Source organism: Nyctibius grandis, chromosome 3 (genome assembly GCF_013368605.1).
Source record: "Nyctibius grandis isolate bNycGra1 chromosome 3, bNycGra1.pri, whole genome shotgun sequence".
NCBI classification, from domain to species: Eukaryota; Metazoa; Chordata; class Aves; order Nyctibiiformes; family Nyctibiidae; genus Nyctibius; species Nyctibius grandis.
In genome coordinates, this window is record NC_090660.1 from 42,624,510 (window position 1) to 42,643,659 (window position 19,150).

The 19,150-nt window shown below is 37.9% G+C and overlaps 1 protein-coding gene across 1 annotated transcript in view; it reads left to right on the top strand.

Moving 5' to 3' along the window:
- Positions 1 to 19,150, top strand: part of CTNNAL1 (catenin alpha like 1) — a 59,659-nt gene that overhangs the window by 18,297 nt on the left and 22,212 nt on the right. The window contains exons 3-8 of the mRNA XM_068396539.1: positions 5,810 to 5,997; positions 10,141 to 10,260; positions 12,551 to 12,640; positions 12,951 to 13,121; positions 14,161 to 14,361; positions 17,272 to 17,358. Coding sequence (XP_068252640.1) covers positions 5,810 to 5,997; positions 10,141 to 10,260; positions 12,551 to 12,640; positions 12,951 to 13,121; positions 14,161 to 14,361; positions 17,272 to 17,358 — 857 coding nt within the window. The remainder of the gene's footprint in view (positions 1 to 5,809; positions 5,998 to 10,140; positions 10,261 to 12,550; positions 12,641 to 12,950; positions 13,122 to 14,160; positions 14,362 to 17,271; positions 17,359 to 19,150) is intronic.

The window sequence follows — 19,150 nt, forward strand, 5'->3', positions numbered from 1 at the left end:
TGTCAACCCATATTTTATCAGGACTCAGTAAGATGACTCACGTCAGTCATCTGATGACTTCCCTCAGTAGAAGGAAAATCATATCATACTTGTCTTTTTTGCTGGATTCAACTTTTGTTGCGAAGTTGCTGTGTGTGTGGATTGAATGTGAAGTATGGATAATTGATTGAGTTGCTTGCTGTCACCCTCCTCCCCCCAGAAGCCTCTGTCTAGATGAATAGTGGGTTACATTCTCTGATACTGTAAGAGAATGTTGTGTCATGCCAGAAACTACTTTCCTAGATATTAAGTATTGTTCATTGCATAATATTTTAGTGGCTCTTAGTAAATGCATATTCTTACATCTGCAGTGCAGCCTTTGAGAAGATCACATCTAGAAGAACGTTCATTTGTTGTTCATTAGTGGTAGTGGGTTTTTGTTTTTTCTTTCAAATACATTCAGATCATGGGAAGTTCTGCTTGAAGCTTTTTGTGTTTAAGCAGGCTGAAGTACCTACAGGTGTGACAGACTTTCTACTTACTGTGGCTTCAGGGAGACAATATTGAGCTACCAGATGTAGAGGCAAATAAATGACCCTTCAACACTAATATCATGATAACTGCAGAAAGGAGTAGTACTCTACTCCAAGACATGGGTTACTGTACTTAAAATTGATCTGTTAAGATAAACAGGGGACTTGTGGGTGGGTGTCTGTTTTTCTTTTAAATAGCCCCAAAAGCCTAGAAACTTGCCTTTTGGTGTCCTAGCTAGTATATTTCTTGCTGAATGACTGTGCTGGCCTCAGACTTTGGGGATGCAGTTCATACTATTTTTGTGATTAAAAAAAACAAGCAGAGAAATTGGGCATGGTACTGTAAGAATTCCTCTGAAAATCCCTCAACAATGAGTTGCAATGTCTAGAGACATGCTCGTGATGAATGATTGTTTTTGTGATTCGAAGGACTACTCTAGAAAAACTTCAGACTGAAAATTCATGGTTGCTCCAGTAAACTTGGCTGCAAACAGAAATGTCCTAATTTGTAAACATTCCACTTGTTATGTGAAGCATGTGTTTTCTCTTCAGAGATCCAAGTAAAATGCTGACAAGCCAAAATTGCCAAAGTTTACATCGATAATCTCAGCTGCTAGAAGAGCAGTGCAGTCGGGATCTCTTATTTCTTGACTTGCCAGTTATGCTGTGGCCAAGCACTTTTTCTACCCATCAGCATATCCAGGAGGAGTTCAGTAGTCTGCAGTATTTTTTTCTCACCAAATGGTTATACATTTTTACATTGTAAGTTTTATTTCCTGTTATGCAGTAATGTGCCTCAGTCTAGAGGATTGAAGATACAGACTGTTTACCTTTCTGTCAAGCCTCACATTTACCTTGGCATGGGTCAGTTACTCTCTCTGAACTATCTGAGATCTAATGAAGACTTACATTGGAAATTCAGTATATCAAACATGTTTGCTGCTGGTTTTTTGTTTGGTGGTTTGTTTTTTTTTTTTTTTTGTGCCAGTATTATCTCTATGGACAGTTAAGTGTTGGACAAGATCAGAATGTCCTTTGTGCAGAGAAATTTTTATGTATAACTGTCCTCTGAATTCAGTCTCTGAACACAGTTGCTCAGGTGCCATTTTGAACAACTTTGGTGTTCCCAAGCAAGCCAATAAAATCTCCTGGTCAATTATAGCCAAGAATATGGATTCATATAAAATAATGCCATGTTCTGATGGCATAGGCAGCAGAAAGCCCTTGTTGTTTAGGTCAGAGAATGTTGTAGAGCTGTTCTTTCTTCTTTTTAGCCAATAAATTAGATGGTGTCTTAAAAATTAAAGGGACACTTTGTTAGGCATAGAAGATAGATTCAGTGTTCTAAAGGATTTAGAACATTGTGTCGCAGTTGCTAAGAGAAGTAGGGAGTCTTTAAATCAATTGCATATCCTGCAGAGGCTTTGAAGGATGACAGATGTTGTATCTGTCTCTTGAGAAGGGTATAATCAGTGATCTGAAGTGTTTCAGACTTGTTACAACTGTTTCCTTGTAATAAACCTTGTAATTTGATTGACTCAAAATAGAATCATAAAACACTGCAGAGGGTCAGGTAGTAGATTTTGCCTAACATTAGTCTTGCACTGTGTTAGTGTTTACAGTGACAGTGTAGTAGTGGAATGTAACTCAAAGAAGCACATTTGTAGATGCCTGTCTGTGATTTTTTTCTTTCTTTTTTTTTTATCTCCAAAACTAGGGAAGACTGGTTAATTTAAAAGAGAAAATGCATGTCAAGAATGAGTTAGTGTCATAACATTTTCAGTGTTCTACATAGCCCGAAAGGAAGACGTGGAGTAAAACGGAAGCAATAAATAGCTCCCTCCTATTTTTGCCTTGTCTTTTAGTTCAAAGAAGGACTAAATTAGGAAGACTGTAAACCAACAATTTAAAATGAATAAATAGAATCACAGAGTAACTTAGGTTGGAAGGGACATTTAACTCCAAGAATGGAGACTATGCAACTTCTTGTACACCTCTTACAGTGTTTGACCACCTGTAGAGTGGCAAAAGTATTTTCTTCTATCTTGTCCGTTGCACTTTGTCCTATCACCCTGTACCTCTGGGAGCAGTTTGTCTTCTCCATACCTGCTGACTAGGTAGGTAGTTGTAGACTGCAGTAAACTCTGCCATTGGCCTTCTGTTCTTGAGATGGAACAAACCTGCTTCCTTCTACCTTTCCCCTTAGGTCACATGCTTCGCTATGTCAATGTTTTCCCTTCTACTGAGGAGCCCAGAACTGGACATAGTACTCCACGCACTGCCTCACAAGTGCCAATCAGAAGAGAAGAATAATTTCTGCAGCCTGTTGGTTACATTCCTGCTAACAGCCCAGCATGCAGCTGGTCATCACTGCTGACTCTGTTCAACTCTTTGTCCACCAGGACCCTTGTGTGTCTTTCCCTGCAAAGGCTGTCTCTAGGCAGCTGACCCCAGCCTGTACTGTTGTGTGGTGTTGTCCTAGCCCAGATGCAGGACTTGGTATTATTGCCTTTGTTGGACTTCACCAACTTCTTGTCAGATCATCTTTCTAGCCTATCCCTCTGGCAGCTCTGTCTTCCAGCAGATCAGACACTCCCCCAGTTTGGTATTGTTCACATGCAGGCTGAACGTGTTGGCCCATCATCCAGGGAACAGTTTTGATGCCTTGTATCGGTCCCTGAGGCACGCCACTGGTAATTGACCACCTAATGGACTTTGTACCACTGATCGCCATCTCCGAGCCCAACAGTCAGGTCCATTTTCTACCCAAATTATTGTTCACTTAGTCAGTCCATATCTCGTTATTTAGTTATAAGGTCACTACGGGAGATCATGTCGGAGGCCTTGCTAAAGTTGAGGTACACAGCATCCATTACTTCCTTTACTAGAGATGGTGTCATCTCATCATAGACGGCATTCAGGTCGTTAAGGGACTATTCACCCTTGCAGGTCAGTGCTGGCTCTTCCTGGTTGCCTTTTTCTGCTTCATGTGGTAATGACTTCCAGGATTATTTTAATAATATGCCTGGAGACTGACACGAGGCTGACTAGCCCATAATTACCTGAATTTTTCTTGTTACCCTTCTTGAAGATGAGTGTGGCAGTTACCTTTCTATTGTTGGAAGTCTGTCCCAACTGTCACAATCTTTCAGGCGTGATAGCAGAATTACAGTGACACTGAACTGTTCCTTTGACACCCTTGGATGTGTCCCATGGACTTGTGTATGCCCAGCTGGCTTAAATAGTCCCTAGCTCAGTCTTTTTACCCTAACAGGTCTTGCTCCTCATAGCTTACTCCCAGGGCACCATTCGTGTTCTTGCAGTTGCAGATCTGCAGAGAAGGAAGCCTTTGTTCTGTTGCCAGAAATGTCAAGTTTCTAGAGCTGTCTGGAGGTTTTGACAGGCAGCTATTGCAACTCTTTCTACATTCTCTGATTACTCTTTGTATGATCAGATGCTTCACCTATGACTTGACAATTCGTCTTCAAGAAGGTGAATCCCACAGCATGAGAAATGGGATAACGATGTTTGCATCCTTCCTTGGTTACCAAAAGCACTTTACATCTATTTTAATTGTTCTCTGTGTGTTTTTGCAGCATTTTATGTTGTCACCTATATTTTGAGGTCAAAGGAAGAGATTGGGGTTAATCTGCTGACAAAGTCGAACAGTTCCAAGTAGAGATTGGCCTGAACTGAAATTAATTTGACTGCGGAGAAGGCAATGGCCAATCTGTTTTGCTGTTAAGTGATCTCCTTGCCTGACTGGAGACTTGTCCTACAACTTCACTGTTAGTGTATCTGGCTGCCTTCACTGTTTGGATTAATAGCCGCACTTTTATAATAATTCTTACTTCTATTCATTTTCAGACCCTTCAGCTATGGAACTCACCATCTCAGAGTGTACTCTGTTTATTCATACTTGCATACTTAAAATAGGGAGACCCTCTGATTAATTATAGTGTTGCTTTTATGACTGGCCTGGTCTTAGCAAAAGTACTGGAAGTTCTTTGCCATAGCGCAATAGGTATTCGGGCAACTTAGGAGCTCAAGGGATTACAATTGTCAGAGGAGAGAAATCTATACATAAACACTATGACATGTGGAGCTCTGTGGTTTGAAGACTGTCAGGCTTTCCTTGTTCCATAGTGTTTGTGTGGTATTTCCAGAGTAATAATACACCCTCAGGTTCTTCATATGGGTCCTCTGGCCTTATCAGCCTTTTGAAGTGAGTATCTTGTCTGCTTAGGTGAATTACCTTAGTTAAGGTTTTGAAGATGAGTCATAGGGGACTCAATCAAATGTCCTAGATTTTGTCTTAAAGGATGATCTGCAGGTTGGTTGTGGGTTGATCATCTTGTCTTGCATGCTGACAAAGAGCATGTCTCAGAGCTTGCCTGTGTTCAGCTTCCCAGCAGTCATTCTGCAGTTGTGGAACAGGAAGCTGCTCTATGCCTTTCCTCTATTGCACTATTATCTAGAGTACTCCAGAAGATTTAATTGGATAGGGGCCTGTGATTTTTCTCAGACAGGGAGATCCATTGGCTGCATTGAATTGTAGAATTTTTAACTGCATAAGAAATAAAAGTGGTCAAATAGTCCTATTTAACTATTATCATATTAAATGGTAGTTGAATAAAAAGATGCTTATGAACTGAAAATCCGTGCTGCTTTGCCTTTTTTTCTCTCCTGTCTCTGACAGCATACTATTTGGTGGTCCTCCTTTGAACATAGAGTGCAGTAGTCTCACTATAATGCTTCAGTCCTATAAGTTATAAAGTTATTGTTTGGAATCCTTTTATTCTTCATGCCTGAAGTATTCTACAGGAATAGGAAATCCATAAATTATGAGAATACTCACTGAAATTTGGAAAGTGGAGGGGAATTTGTAGTTCTTCCTTTCTTGCTGCATCCCACTCTTTCAGTGGGTTGATGCTGCAAGTGTCTACACTCACTTGACTTTTGCTATTACAATTGGAAAAATATCTCCCATGAATGTTTTGTCCCTCTGCACTCCCCAGCTACACCCTCTCCAGCTCAAATGTCTGTAGACTGCTGTATGAAAATCAGCATATGTGACACATGGAGGAATGAGGCAGTACTGAATAATAGTCCAAATTTAAATATGGAGAGGGTGCCACCAACAGTCAGTAGAAGGAAGTGAAGTGAAATAAAAGAGAGTTGTAGGTAGCTCTGAAATCGTTGTTTTATCTGTCAAAAGGTAAAAGTTAAGAAAGCTTAATGGCCCAGTATCTTTTTTGTAAGTGTGGATGTTAATGATTTCTTTTTTCCCCCTCTAGGTGAAACAATTGCACAGCTTACAGACGTGGCCGGCTTGGATCATCCAGAATCTGATAGCCACATAACAATCTTTACAGACAAAACGGGTGTGGTAAAAGCTGCAAGGCTGTTGCTTTCTTCTGTCACAAAGGTGCTGGTGTTAGCAGACAGAATTGTTATTAAGCAAATTATAACTTCCAGAAACAAGGTATTTGTAGCTTCTTTTTTTGTTTTGTTTAACTGATACGCTGTAGTCAATGAAAAAGAGCGGTGCTAAATGAAGTGATATTTTCATTGTATCTCTAGGGGAAGTGCAAAGTAAAGAGGTAAAAATGAATGTCTTGCACATGCTCACATACCAGGTATCTGAAAGGGGATGGCTGTAGGTCAGGAGGAATAAAATAACAATTTTCAGTGACTTTCTACATTTTATGTGACCTGTATTGCACTATTGACTTAGTATGCTGGAGAAGATGCTGTATTACTGCTTATTTAATTTTAAGTTTGCTATGAGGTAGAAAGTCTGTCTGTCAGTAAAATGGCCAATAAAAGCTTCTACTTGCTGAGGACAGGATGTTTGTACTGTCAGGATCAAGATAAGGGAGCATTATGAATGTGTCTAAGGCAAAAAGCTGTGAGGAATGCTGATAGAAGTCTGTGCTAGTGAGGTGAGGCTTACAGATTAAAGTTTTTTGTGCAGCTTAGCTTATGTCTTGAAGCTTAGCTTGAAACTACTTAGTTGATTTAAATAATGTATGAAGGCCCATTTAACCTCACATGTAATCTATTTCATGTACTGTGCTCTCTTGACTGCAGGATATTCTTTCTTCTTTTCTTCCCTGATGTGCTAAAACAGAAATAGAAAAACCTCATGTTTGAAAAGTGAGAGCCTGATAGGGCCTGGATTTTTCCATTAATTTTCATCTCGTAATCCAGATCAGAGCCTCTCTTTCCTCTTTTGACTCCTCGTACTATCTCTCTTCCTTTGTCCCAGTTTGCTTTCCAGATATACTGGTCTCTATTTTGCAGCTTCGAGATCCAAAACGCATAGTTGAGTCTGGGATTCAAAACTACGGCAATACCTGCTTCAGTCTGGCTTTAGACTTAGCAGTGCTCGTTTACTGTCTTCATGTTTTTTTATTTTCCCAGTGGGTGGTGAAAGTGGCAGCAGTTTTATCAATATTAATTCACTGAAGTTACTTGCAGCTTCGGTCTTTCTTGCACTGAAGACCAGAATGGTGCATCTAATATCTTTTGCTACCTTTTGTGAGCTTTTCTTCTGTCCTTGTCCACAGCCATGCAGTGACCTGAATTAATCACCAGTCACCAAAAGTGGCTGGAATTAACACAGATTTAGGCTACAGAGCAACTATGCAAGTGCTTGTATCATGAAGGGATAAGGAGGAATATATCCTTTCAGCAGCAGGGCATGGTTTATGATAATCTTAAATACACATGAAACTATTGTCATATATACAGTGATATGAATATAGTAAGCATAGGTGCAGGATTTAATTTTGAAGGCATTTAAAATGAAGTCTCATTTTTCCAGAGTAAGTGTGTCTGACTGATTGCTGTAGTCACCCTAATCTTTATGGTCTTTTGGGCTTTACTGTATTCTCCTTTCTATGCATAGTCTATATGTGTTTGAGAATGTCGCCTTCTTTTTATGGTACCAGTAGAGCAATTAACATCTCTAGGGCCAAATTAAACAAAAGATTGTGTCTTATACAGACATACCTTGATATTTATAGAGTACACTCCTGAAAAGTGTGTCAGATGCTGGTATGATGGATAGGAAAGCACTTCTTCCTGTAAGAAATATTGTGGTAGGGTGATGATGTGGGCAGGGACTTAGGAAGTGCACACAAATACTCAGAGACAGTGTGGTATAATATGGCGTAGAGGATAGAAAGGCAGGAGCAGGATCATCAGTACTGCCAGCTAGAGCAGATGCTGGCTTTTTGGAGTAGGTCACTGTTCCAGAAGATCTCAGCTGCATTTTCATCTTAGAGACTGAATGCCCAAGGTTAGACTTCTAGTGCTGGTTTGCTTGCTGCCTCTTTCTGCACGCCTTAATTTTCATTGTCATCATCATCTTACTCTAAGTTAACCAACGGCAAAGGACAGAAAAACAGCTTAGGGGTTGGACGTCCAATCTCATAGACTGATGATGTGATTGAGATCTTCTGGAATGGTGATCTGCTCCAGAACCCAACCTCTGATTGATGATCCCGATGATCCTGTTCCTGGTTCTGCATCCTTTGCACCATATATACCGTCCCTGTGTTCTTAGACTGTGTGCATTTCATAAGTCCCTGCCCACATCTTTCCTACCTTATAAAATTTGTTTCATTGTACATCAGACTTTGTTGCTGCATCAGTGAGCTTAACGTCTTGCTCCGCTTACTGTCATCAGTCAGGTTAGGAGTGCCAGAACAATGAATAGGGAGGTGACAGACAACAGGGATGTTGCTGCACTGTGCAGATTCGATCAAAATATGGATGTGCCCTGAAGTGATGTCAGCCTGCGACTGCCGTCTGAAAGGCAACATTCATAGTGCAGCAGTAGCTGTGTAATACTAAGTTCTAATTTAAGTATTAATAGGAATTTAAAGCCTTTTTTGGTACATATTTTTAACCTTGTATTTAAAATTGTACATTTTGATTTACTATCGGTGTGTTTCATGTTGGAGAAAGTTTAAAATGAAAAATGATGAAGACATCACAGGTATTTTCCATTTTAACAGCTTCTTGAATAAGCCTTAGACAAATTTAGAGCTGTCTATACGGTTTCTCCCTGTATGTAGTTTCTTGGAATGTCAGCTCTGCCTGGAATGTCTAGAATTATTAGCTGTAATTGTAAATCTGTGTGCTTTCACTGAAATTTTTATTTGACAAGAGATTTGTCATGACAGAAACACTTGCTCTAGGGTAACTGTAACAGAGTTGCTTGCAACCAAGACCATACTCATGAAGTGCTATACTTGCTTAAACCAAGAATGACTGAGCATAATTACAATTATTTTTTTATCCATTCTTAGGAGAGAAAGTTGGACCTTAGCTTGTATGTTTTCTCATTTCTCTGCGTTCACTTTTCTACATCCTCGCTTTCCCGGTCCTGTAGTTCTCTGCATCTTCCACTCTCATACTGCTATTTTCTTTGTGCAGCTTCCTTCCAAGTCCTTTATACCCTGGCCTTGCTCATGCATCAACACCTGAATCACAAATGTTCCTGTTTCTGCAGCCTTTGTGGAATTGGCTGCATAGCATGAGATACTCAGACCGATACTGTGATCTAGTATTACATGATAAAGCAGCCAGTTCCATGTACTTACAGGATTTAGTGGAACATTTGCTTTATGTAGATTATAACTGTGAGATTGAGGAGCTGCTCCATTACAAAAGAATGGGTGCTTCCAGGCAGGTTTACCTAGGTTGGAGGCAGGCGGTAGTTTGTCATAATCAGGTATGTAGAGTGCTTTTATAGTTGAGGGGAAGATACTTTTGGCATAAGGAAGGAAATAAGTTGACGTTTCTCCTTTTCAAGGACAGTTTGTCAAATTTTCATGCGGAATTTTATCTCCAGTCTGAAACACAAAGAACTGCTTTGACTATCTTCCCTTCTGAAGACATTTAGTGGATTTGAAAGGTCACTTTGGTATTAGCAACTACACTTCTAACCTGAAAAACCCTAATGTTAATCTTTGTTGTAAACTGTATTGTAGTGACTTCAGTTTCAGGTTCATTTAGGTTTTGGGTTTATATAGAGGTGATAAAAATCATCAGAGTTAGAGTAAGTAGTTATGGAAAGTATAAAAATGTATTAACTCATTTCTAACTTCTTTTGTTTTCTGTTGAGGAATGCTGTTGCTTTGTTTTTTCTTTTTAATGCACACAGCCATTAAAATATCTGCCTGACTGTGCAGCTGTGGTTTTAGACTTTGAAAGTTATGCGTCTGAAACTGAACTTTGAAACTGAGAGTTACAACATAGGGATGTAATGTGCAGATTAACTTCAAGTACTTATGTTTCTAATTTTAATACTACAGTAACATTTTTTTCTAAATCTAGAAATGGAATCCTGTAATACTGTTACTCTTGATACTGGGAAGAGTGAGGAAAATGTGTTTTGAGGGTTGACAACAAACGACTCATTTTGATTGAAGCATGTTTATTAATTCAGACTTGATTTCCAGTTGTTGAGTTATTAATGCTTAAATAGTGACAAAATGTATACATTTTAAACAACATGATTTAGAAGTGTCTACAAATAAAATATTCATAGTTTAGTAATAATGTTTTCTGTTTAGTATCTTGATAATCTATAGTATTTTCCCTTATCTTGCAGGTTCTTGCAACAATGGAACAACTAGAAAAAGTCAGTAGTTTCCAGGAGTTTGTACAAATATTCAGCCAGTTTGGAAATGAAATGGTAGAGTTTGCCCATTTAACTGGAGATCGGCAAAATGTAAGTATTACTAAAAAGCTGTGAGAGATGTAAAAGTATTATTTTCATCTGTTTCACTGGAAGATTTGGGTTCTTCTGGGATGATTAACTGTTACAAAACAAAACGATTGCTGGTGTCCTATCTCTGAAACCTAACTACTTCTCCTCGCTCCACCTGAAGGGCATCTTTTAATTTTAAAGCTCAGCTTGAAAAATATCACTGTGGTGTTTGATCTGCATATCTGCCAAAAGCCTGGGTGCATGTTATTTGTGACATCCTTTGGGTCCAGTCACTGTCTTTTGGCTTTAACTTTTCTGGTTTATTACTCTGGTAGAGAATTTGTCTGGTTTTACTTGACAGAAACATTTGATGTTTGCACATAGTCAAGGGATTTGAAAGCAGAGTAGTTATTTTACAAAACTCCAAACATGAAATCTTTCAATCCTAATAAAGCATTTGCTTGTTGTTTTTTGTTGTTTTGGGGTTGTTTTTTTTAATTATTCTGGAATATTTTTCTAGGTTTACATCAAAGCCTTCTTCTGTTGGGGTAATGCAGCTCACATGCAGCTACTCTTTCAAAGCCTTTCATTCACGCAGGAAGCTTTTTGCTGTTACTTCCATGTAAATAAAAGGTTTGCTGAGGCTTAAGACTTCTGCTGTGAGCTCTACTTGCTTCCCTGTGGCAATGAAATCCTCCATTCAGAACTGAACCAGGGTCTGATATAGATATACAGGGTCCCTAATATCCATCAAAATTCAGAATTCAATTTGTATAAACAATTGGCCAACCTCATGCATATAGAAGTACTTTTTTGTGATATGGTGGAGCATCCTTCAGATAAAACATTGGAGAACTTTGCTAAAAAACCATACCCCACACCTTTCACTGTTGATGTGTTCCGAGGCTGCTAAGTACATGCTCGATATCGAAGAATCAGTTCTGGAAAAGCTACATATAATTAAAGGAAGTACCTGCTTGGAAATGAACTCTCTTTATTTTCCCCTGAAATATTCATGGCAGTTGTTCCTTGGAAAGAGAAAGGTGCATTACTAGTAAGCGGTATTCTTTTCAACTGTTTTTGGTTTTCAATGTTAACTGGTCTTTGGCTCTCCCCTCCTTGCCTACTTGACTCTTCTGGAAAGAGTGTTTCATTAGTACTTTTCAAATTGCGTCAGGACTTTCTTGATATGCTCACTTTACAGTGTGTAGGCTGCTATGTGTCATTAGTTTTATTGGGAGGAAACATCCCTCAAAGTATTTTTCCTTAGTATAATTATATTAAGTATGCCAGAAACTCTTTGAGTGTGGTCAGATTTATCAGAGTGTAATGTCAGAATTTCAGAAATTAGCTGGTTTTTTTTGTTTAAATGTGGTGATTTTGATCTTAAAGATTTTTTGTAGTTGCTAAGTAAGATTTTTATAAAATGTCAAAACAGACTGCTGCTGTAATTTATCTGGATTTTTTTGCTAATCTATCGTAAATTAGGATTAATTCCATCCTGTAAACTGTTTCCTTTTCAGCTGGTTGCATATAGTTTTCTGTTTAACACTCAAATAGCACTCAGCTATCTTTCCTAGCATTGAGAAGTTCTTCCTCTTGTTTGACCCTCCTGCATGTTGAGGGACTCATGTCTTGCCCTCTTCCATCCATCTCACCCTCGTCCCAATTTGGACTCTAAATTCTTCCCTTTTGATGAACTTTTCTGGGGGCATAGTTTGGTCTTGCAGGTATATCACTCCCCCTGGAGAGTTCTCAAAAAGTTCCTGCACTCAGTGCCCTTCTACAGAGAAATTGCTTTTTTCGCCTGTTAAAATTTTCTTTATTACTGGTGTGTAGTAAATATAACACTCAAGTAGACAAAAGGTTTATTTTACGTTTCCTTCACTGCAGTACAGTGAAAAGCTGGTGTTCTCTGTCTCTGCCTTACCCTCCCCTCCATTTCAGGCAATTTTTTTTAGTCAGGTATATTTTTTTCCCCCTCATTTTCCTGTTTTATGAATAATGCTATATGATAAAGATAGCAAAATTAGTGACAGTTTACATAACACGCTCTGTATCTCTGAGGTCTTCCTTCTTTAAAATCTGAATTGAATAGAGCCAAGAATAAATGCATAAATTAAAATCTGTCTGAAAATCAAGTTCTAGACCATGAGTTAGGCTGAAAATAGCAGTTGTCAGACATAAAGAAGCTTTCTCACAAGCCATCCATCTGCAAGACTGTTCCCTTTTTCCAGTCTCACAAGCAGTTAATGTTTTAGCTACTGTGTAATATTCAGGTCTTTTTTTTAAATTTTTTTTTTATGTTTAGGATTTGAAGGATGAGAAGAAAAAGGCTAGAATGGCAGCATCGAGGGCTGTTCTTGAGAAGTGCACCATGATGCTCCTGACTGCTTCAAAGGTGAGTGAGTATGCGTGCTCTTGCACAACTTGGATAAATCACGGAGTACGGCATCTGGCAGGATAGCTGACTCTTCCATCTCAGCCACACTTTAAACTTCATGCAAAAGGGTATAAGAGTAAAGAATAAGCAGAGGAAAATCTTTATATTCTGAGTAATGCTATGAGTTCTACTTAACACAATAGCAGTTTAACAGAAATAATTTATAATATTGTAACGCATTCTTTAGACTTTCCTTGGCAGGAAGCATTAATTTCGCTATACTGCATGTGTACTCTTTCATAATACTTACTTTGCTTTCTTTAAAAAGACTTGTCTGAGACATCCAGACTGTGAATCGGCTCGTATAAACAAAGATGGAGTTTTTCATCGGATGAGATTAGCTTTGGAACAGGTAATAGAAATTGTAACTGACTCTAGACCAAATGGCGAAAATGAAATGGCCCCCATCAGCATATATTCTGGCATCAAAGAATTCAAGGTAAGAATAGAAATAGTATTGTTTTCTACAGCCTAATAAGTTACCTCAAAACTAGAATTTTTTGGGAAAAAAAATTAAATTCTAAACGGTGGAGCTGCATCTTTTCAGCACTGTAACTTAAATAACTGTCCCAAAATGTTAGAGAATCTGACAAGAGGTGATTATAATTTCATTATCATTGCCAAAATACACCTTCTGATACTTGCCATCTCCTTCTGGTTCACAGTGCATTCAGAACCCTAATGTTTTTATTGAGGTGATGCCTTGAACAGTGAATAAACTTAAGTATCGGGGTACCAATCAAAACATCATTAAAATAGTTGTGGTTGAAGAATTCTTGCTTTGTAAGTGGTAGTATTTTTAGCACTGCACACAAAAATGTTCATCCAAACATTTAAAAGCAAACTGTCATTCAAAGGAAATGTTATGAATTGAAATTATATCTTGTAGCTCAGTCTGTTTTTCCTGATAAAGACACTTCTGAATTTAGTACTGGGTTAAGGACAGTTAATGAACAACCATGTCTTATAACTTTAGAGTCTGTCACTTTGATTTTTTTTTTTTTTTTTTTAATTATTAGTAATTATTTATATATTCCCCCAGCCTACAATTTGGTTGAAATTTCTGTGAAGTGCCTCAAAGTATTCAATTTACTACATGTAAATTTTTAGAAAAATACTCAAAATACATGATAGGGATGTAGAAAATCATGTAAAGATCAAACAAAATCTGAATACACAATTAAGTTCTGAAACTTATTGAACTTAAAAACGTTTTATTGACAGCAAGAAAACAGTGTATTTGCTGTTACTTCTGATGAGTGGCAAGTAATCTGCTGATGGTATTATTACATTAAATAAAAAAATTCCAAAGCCTGAACTGGATGTCTGGATACAAGCAAATTGTTGAATTACTTTGAAAATAAAAAAAAGCACTGAGGAGAAAAATAAAATATAAAATGATGCATCTGCTTTCTGTGTTTGCATCACAACTATATAACCACGTAAATTCTCAAGGAACTGGTATGTTTCTTTTTCAGAATAAGGTGGAGGGTCTTCGTGAGAATCTTTATTTTCTCTCAAAAGAGAACCTTTCAACCATGCTGGAAGTTGTCCTGGAACATACGGAGGACTTCACAGATTCTGCCTATACCAGTCATGAGCACAGAGAACACATTTTGGAGCTGTCTAAACAGGCTAAAATGGAACTAGAGCAGCTGGTTTCAGTGTGGATGCAAGCTGTAAGAGCTTTTTAGCAAAGTAAATCTTTTCACCTCTACTTTGGAAAGAAACTTTTAATGCAGTGTTACTTCTGGTCTAGGAAGAGAGAACTGTGTATCGCTCACAGTGAGAGCTAATGAAGGAAGCCAGAGTTTGTTCTGTGCTTCTGCAGCTTCAATGATCTGTCCTCCCCCTGCCGTAGTGGTATTGCTTCATTGAGTCTTTGATGGCTAAATTAGGCTACTAGGGGCGGTAGCCTAATGTTAGTGAAGCTCTAAGTAGAAACAAGGCGGCGAACGGAAGTATCATTGCACAGTCTTAAACAGTTAAGTCTTTTGGTTGAGGAGTTCCGAGATGTCAGTTATCTTGATCCCATGGCAGGGACCACAGTTTCTGTTTCTTATTTTCAACAGAATATTGAAAACACTTAAACTATTGAAAAGTGAAATATTCTAAGAAATTGACTGGTTTTTTAATCTTCTGGAGAGAGGGGAGAGAGACACTAAGACTGACAGGGAATTTTTGTTTGTCCTTTTTATAAGATTTAAATGATGGTAGTTTTCTTTTTTAGAGAAGCAGCACATTAAGCCTACCTCTGTCATTTGTCTTATCTTGTTCCTTGAAGCTGATAGAAGATGCATACAAAAGGAGGAAGAAGAGCAGAGCTGGAAAATGCAGTTTCTGTTTCTGATGCTGACTTGCTTTGAGTCTTGTTCCTGGGGAAACACATAGCACGAAATCTTATCAACACTGAAACATGGCAGATGTTTACTAGTGTAATATACTTAACTAAGTATATTACTTACCAGAAAGCATTTTTGTTTCTTTTCTCCTCTTCGAATCAGATGCTGCAGTCAGGTGTTTTTAATGCAGTAGTGCAGTTTGAAGAGCACATAAATCTTTTATTGATAATACAGACTGTTCTTATTACAAAGACACCACATGTAGAATATTAGTTGCATAGAATCCCATCACTATAAGAAACTAAAACTGTGTTTAGCTTGGTGTTGGTGGTTAGCCCTGGTAGGCAGCTGTGTAAGCACTGCTCAGCAATAGCTAACGCACCCTTGTGTTATCAACACTGTTTTTATCACAAATCCAAAACAGCACCATACCAGATACTATGAAGAAAATTAATTCTGGCCCAGCCAAAACCGGTACACTTAGGTATTTCTAAGCTCTGTTACTGGTGGAAACTGATCACCTCTAGATAATTTACATGCTACGTTTCAAGTGATAGAAATGAGAACCTAGTTCAAGACTATGCATGTCTATGATCCGTGAAAATACTTGGGCATGCACATGTGTGCTTATGCATTAAGTATTTTCATTAATAAATAATCCAGTCTAGCTGTGACTGAAGATGCAGAAAGCAGATAAAAGAGCATCAGCTCACTGAGGTGGGTTTTTAGTTTCAGCTTAGCAGCTTCGTTGGAAGGTGAATATTTTCTGAGGGACTTAATGTAATTCAAGTGGGATTGATGATTTAAAAAAAAAAATTATCGTGCCTTGGGGATACATGAACTGGGGATATGTAGAGCTCTTAGAGTGCCCAATTATTTCCCTTTCCACCCACCATACTTCCTTTTATCAAGCAGAGTAACTGTGAGTCTTCAGTGAAGAGCGTATTTTAAAACACAAGTCTCTTGTAACCTAGGTCAAGTCTAAATTAGACTGACATCACTATCTGCTCTTGTTTATATTATTGTAAGTTAGTGTAAACTAGCTGGAGCATGACAGATAATCTAATGCTGGTGATTGAATTTTAAGTGTTTCTGAAATCCTTCCTGTGTATGTTCAAGCTCATGAGATCACAAGCTACTGTCCTGGTTTAGGTTTTCCTGTAACCTTATTTTGGCTAGACAATTCCTTCACTTGTGTTTTTTTTTAAAAAAAAAAAAAAAAAAAAAAAATTGCACACAGAAGGAGCAAAAATGTGCACATTAAATAAGTAAAAGAAATAAAAAGGACAGTCTAGTGAGTGTAAAATGTTATGCTCCTTGTGTTAAAAGTGATTTTGTGATGTTATACCTTTGCACAAATTAGTTAAAGAAAAGCACTAAATGTGAGGGACAGGTAGCTTTGAGACTTAGAGCAGATAAGGATACAAGAGAAAATTATCATATTGGCTTATGTAGATTTTTTTCCTTTAAATAAAATGGAGGGTTTGCATGTCTATACCTACACACAGTTTGTGTGTGTTTATGTTAATTTAGACTCTGAGGGGCTAATGTTTTTGCAGCTGTGGCAATGTTAGTGGTCTGACCTAGGATAATTGTTTCCAATGTATTTTGAAGGAGAATGCAAAATCACTGCTGCTTAACTCTTTTCACAGTGTATGTCTCTTGGGTTGTTCCATAGATAGGTGCTATTTGCAGAAGTGGGAGCTCTGTCTTAAAGCTACCTCAACAAAATGTTGTTAGCTACTGTACTGGTTTAAATTAGACAATGATCTAAAGTCTTACAAGGGTGCTTTAAGTAACCTTCTTGTAATTCAATATAGAGCATTTGGTATGATGTTTTAGGTACCACTTTAGTTTAGAACGGTTTTTATATTTAAAAGAAAATAAAAATGCCTTAAACTGTTGCTCTACTTTAGGATTTTTAGACTGAAGATTTTTGGAAGTTGTAGAGCTTAAGGAAACCCTTTTCCTGAAAAAAGCTCAGTGGGGTTCAGAAATAAATTACCTTTGTACAGAAAGTGTCAAGTAGCTTGCATCACTATTATTTTTAAATTTGATTTGGTGGTAAATCTTTCTCTAGAATAATTCTTCAAGTAAAATATATGCAGGATGTACAAATGAAAACATTACATCTAGAAAGAAAAGGCTGTCTTCTAAAGCAACTTGAAGTAATGACATATGATGTGAAGGTGGCATTTGCTGGGTTTTTTGTGTAATGTTTTGTCGCTTGCTTTCTTTGGCCTGTAGCAAAACCAGAAGACAAAGGATCTCATGGAAGACTTGGAAGTAGCCATTTTAAAAATGTGCCAGTGCATGAATGAACTTAAAAGAGAGGTAAGTCTAGCTTAAGCAAGCATAAACTGAATAAAAGCTTGAATTTCTTACTTGTATGTGAAGTTGTAAAATATGATCTTGTACCCCAAAAGGGTAATATCTGTTTATAGACAAGAGTAGATAAATCAGAATTATATTAGGGAACTAGTATGCAGTCATCTTCTGTCTCCTTACTTGGAACTGATTGGAAGTCTTTGGATACGTAGGCTCTTTGCTAACTCTGACAACAATAAGAGAGAAGTGTTTGGAAATAAGTACTATGTATATAATCATTACTTTAAAGGTAATGATTTAAATGTTCCTTGGGGATGCAAACATCACTGTTGTAAATACTTTTTCTTGTTAGTGTGAGCTTAAATGAGTAAGTTACATTTGCTGTTTGTACTTAACCTGTTCTATTGATTTCTGTAGCAGAAATGTTTTATGACAGTGCCTTGTACTCAGGTATTTTTCTAGACAGTTGGCAGCTGTGTATGTGTTTATTGTAAATCATTCTTTTCCTAAATGCAAGCACGCTCGGTGTCAACTTATACGCACATATGAGATAGCTGCCTCATTTGGTACACGGGATGGACTGCACTTGCTCATCAGGGTCCTTCCCCCTCCTTGTAATGGATAGCATTGGTACCTTGTCTGTTCTACAGATTTGAGGCAAATACAGAATTACTGGTTTCTGACAGCTTCCTAAATATTTGCAAAGCATTCAGATATCTTTTGAACTGCTTCATATTACTGTTCCTTTAAACCGATGGAAAAATGAAGACTATGGACAGCGAGGGTTTCAATACTAGGCTATGGAGCAGTGCGAAGATGTTAGAGAAGTATGGTGAACTTGCTGAGACTGAGCTCTCAGCTGCTGTAACTGCAAGACCTCAAGTGCTCCAAAAATCATGCTGCGTATTTTTTAATAGTGGCAAAATGAGAGATATCATCTTCCGCATTATAATTCCTGCAGCTGTCCTGACGATTTGAACAGTGCTTTGAATCTCTCTCAGTTGCAGTTAAGTGCTTTGCACTTCTGCTGCCAGGCAGTGTGTTGGGCCCTCAGAAAATGGAGAGTACATAATTTGTGCATTTTGATTAATAGTTTTTTTTCTTTGGTCACCATTATGTAGGAAGTCGGTAGCAGAGCTTTTCCGGAGTGACATTCAGCTGCTTTAACTGTAAGATCATCCTTTTTGAGTAACATTGCTCCTGTGTGCTGAATGAGGAGGTTCCCAGTCAAAATAGTATGCGACCATGTAATTGCACAGATCGTAAAGCCAAAGGTGGCTGAAATATAGTATGTGGAAGAAATCGTTAGTATCTTGTATTTTCTTGCAGCTGCATAAATGTAAATCTTACCATATTGTCCTGACCACAGGTTTCTATTTATGAAAATGTCATGCAACAAAGACTACGCATTTACCACACTAAGTTAAAGAATTTTGTCAGGTGACAATAATAGAAAATTACCTTCTGTAAACCAGCTAGCAGAGGTGGCATAAAATACAAAATATTGGGTTACCTGTGCCGTGCAAGGTAGCTCGATATTAGAAGCAATGCAGGTGAAAACATAGCATGATGTTTTAGAAATTGTGGTGCAAATTGAGTGCATTTGGATTCCTAAACTAACAAATTCTAAGTTCTGTATGACTTGCTTTGGTGAACTGTAGCATATGAAAGCTTGCTTAGTAAGAGCTTTTTTAAAATGCACAGGATTCATGCTACTCGTAGAAGTAAATTTAGAGTATTATGTAATTTTCCTTGTTCTCTGTGTAGTGATTGGATTGATCCCAGAGTAGCTGTGTTT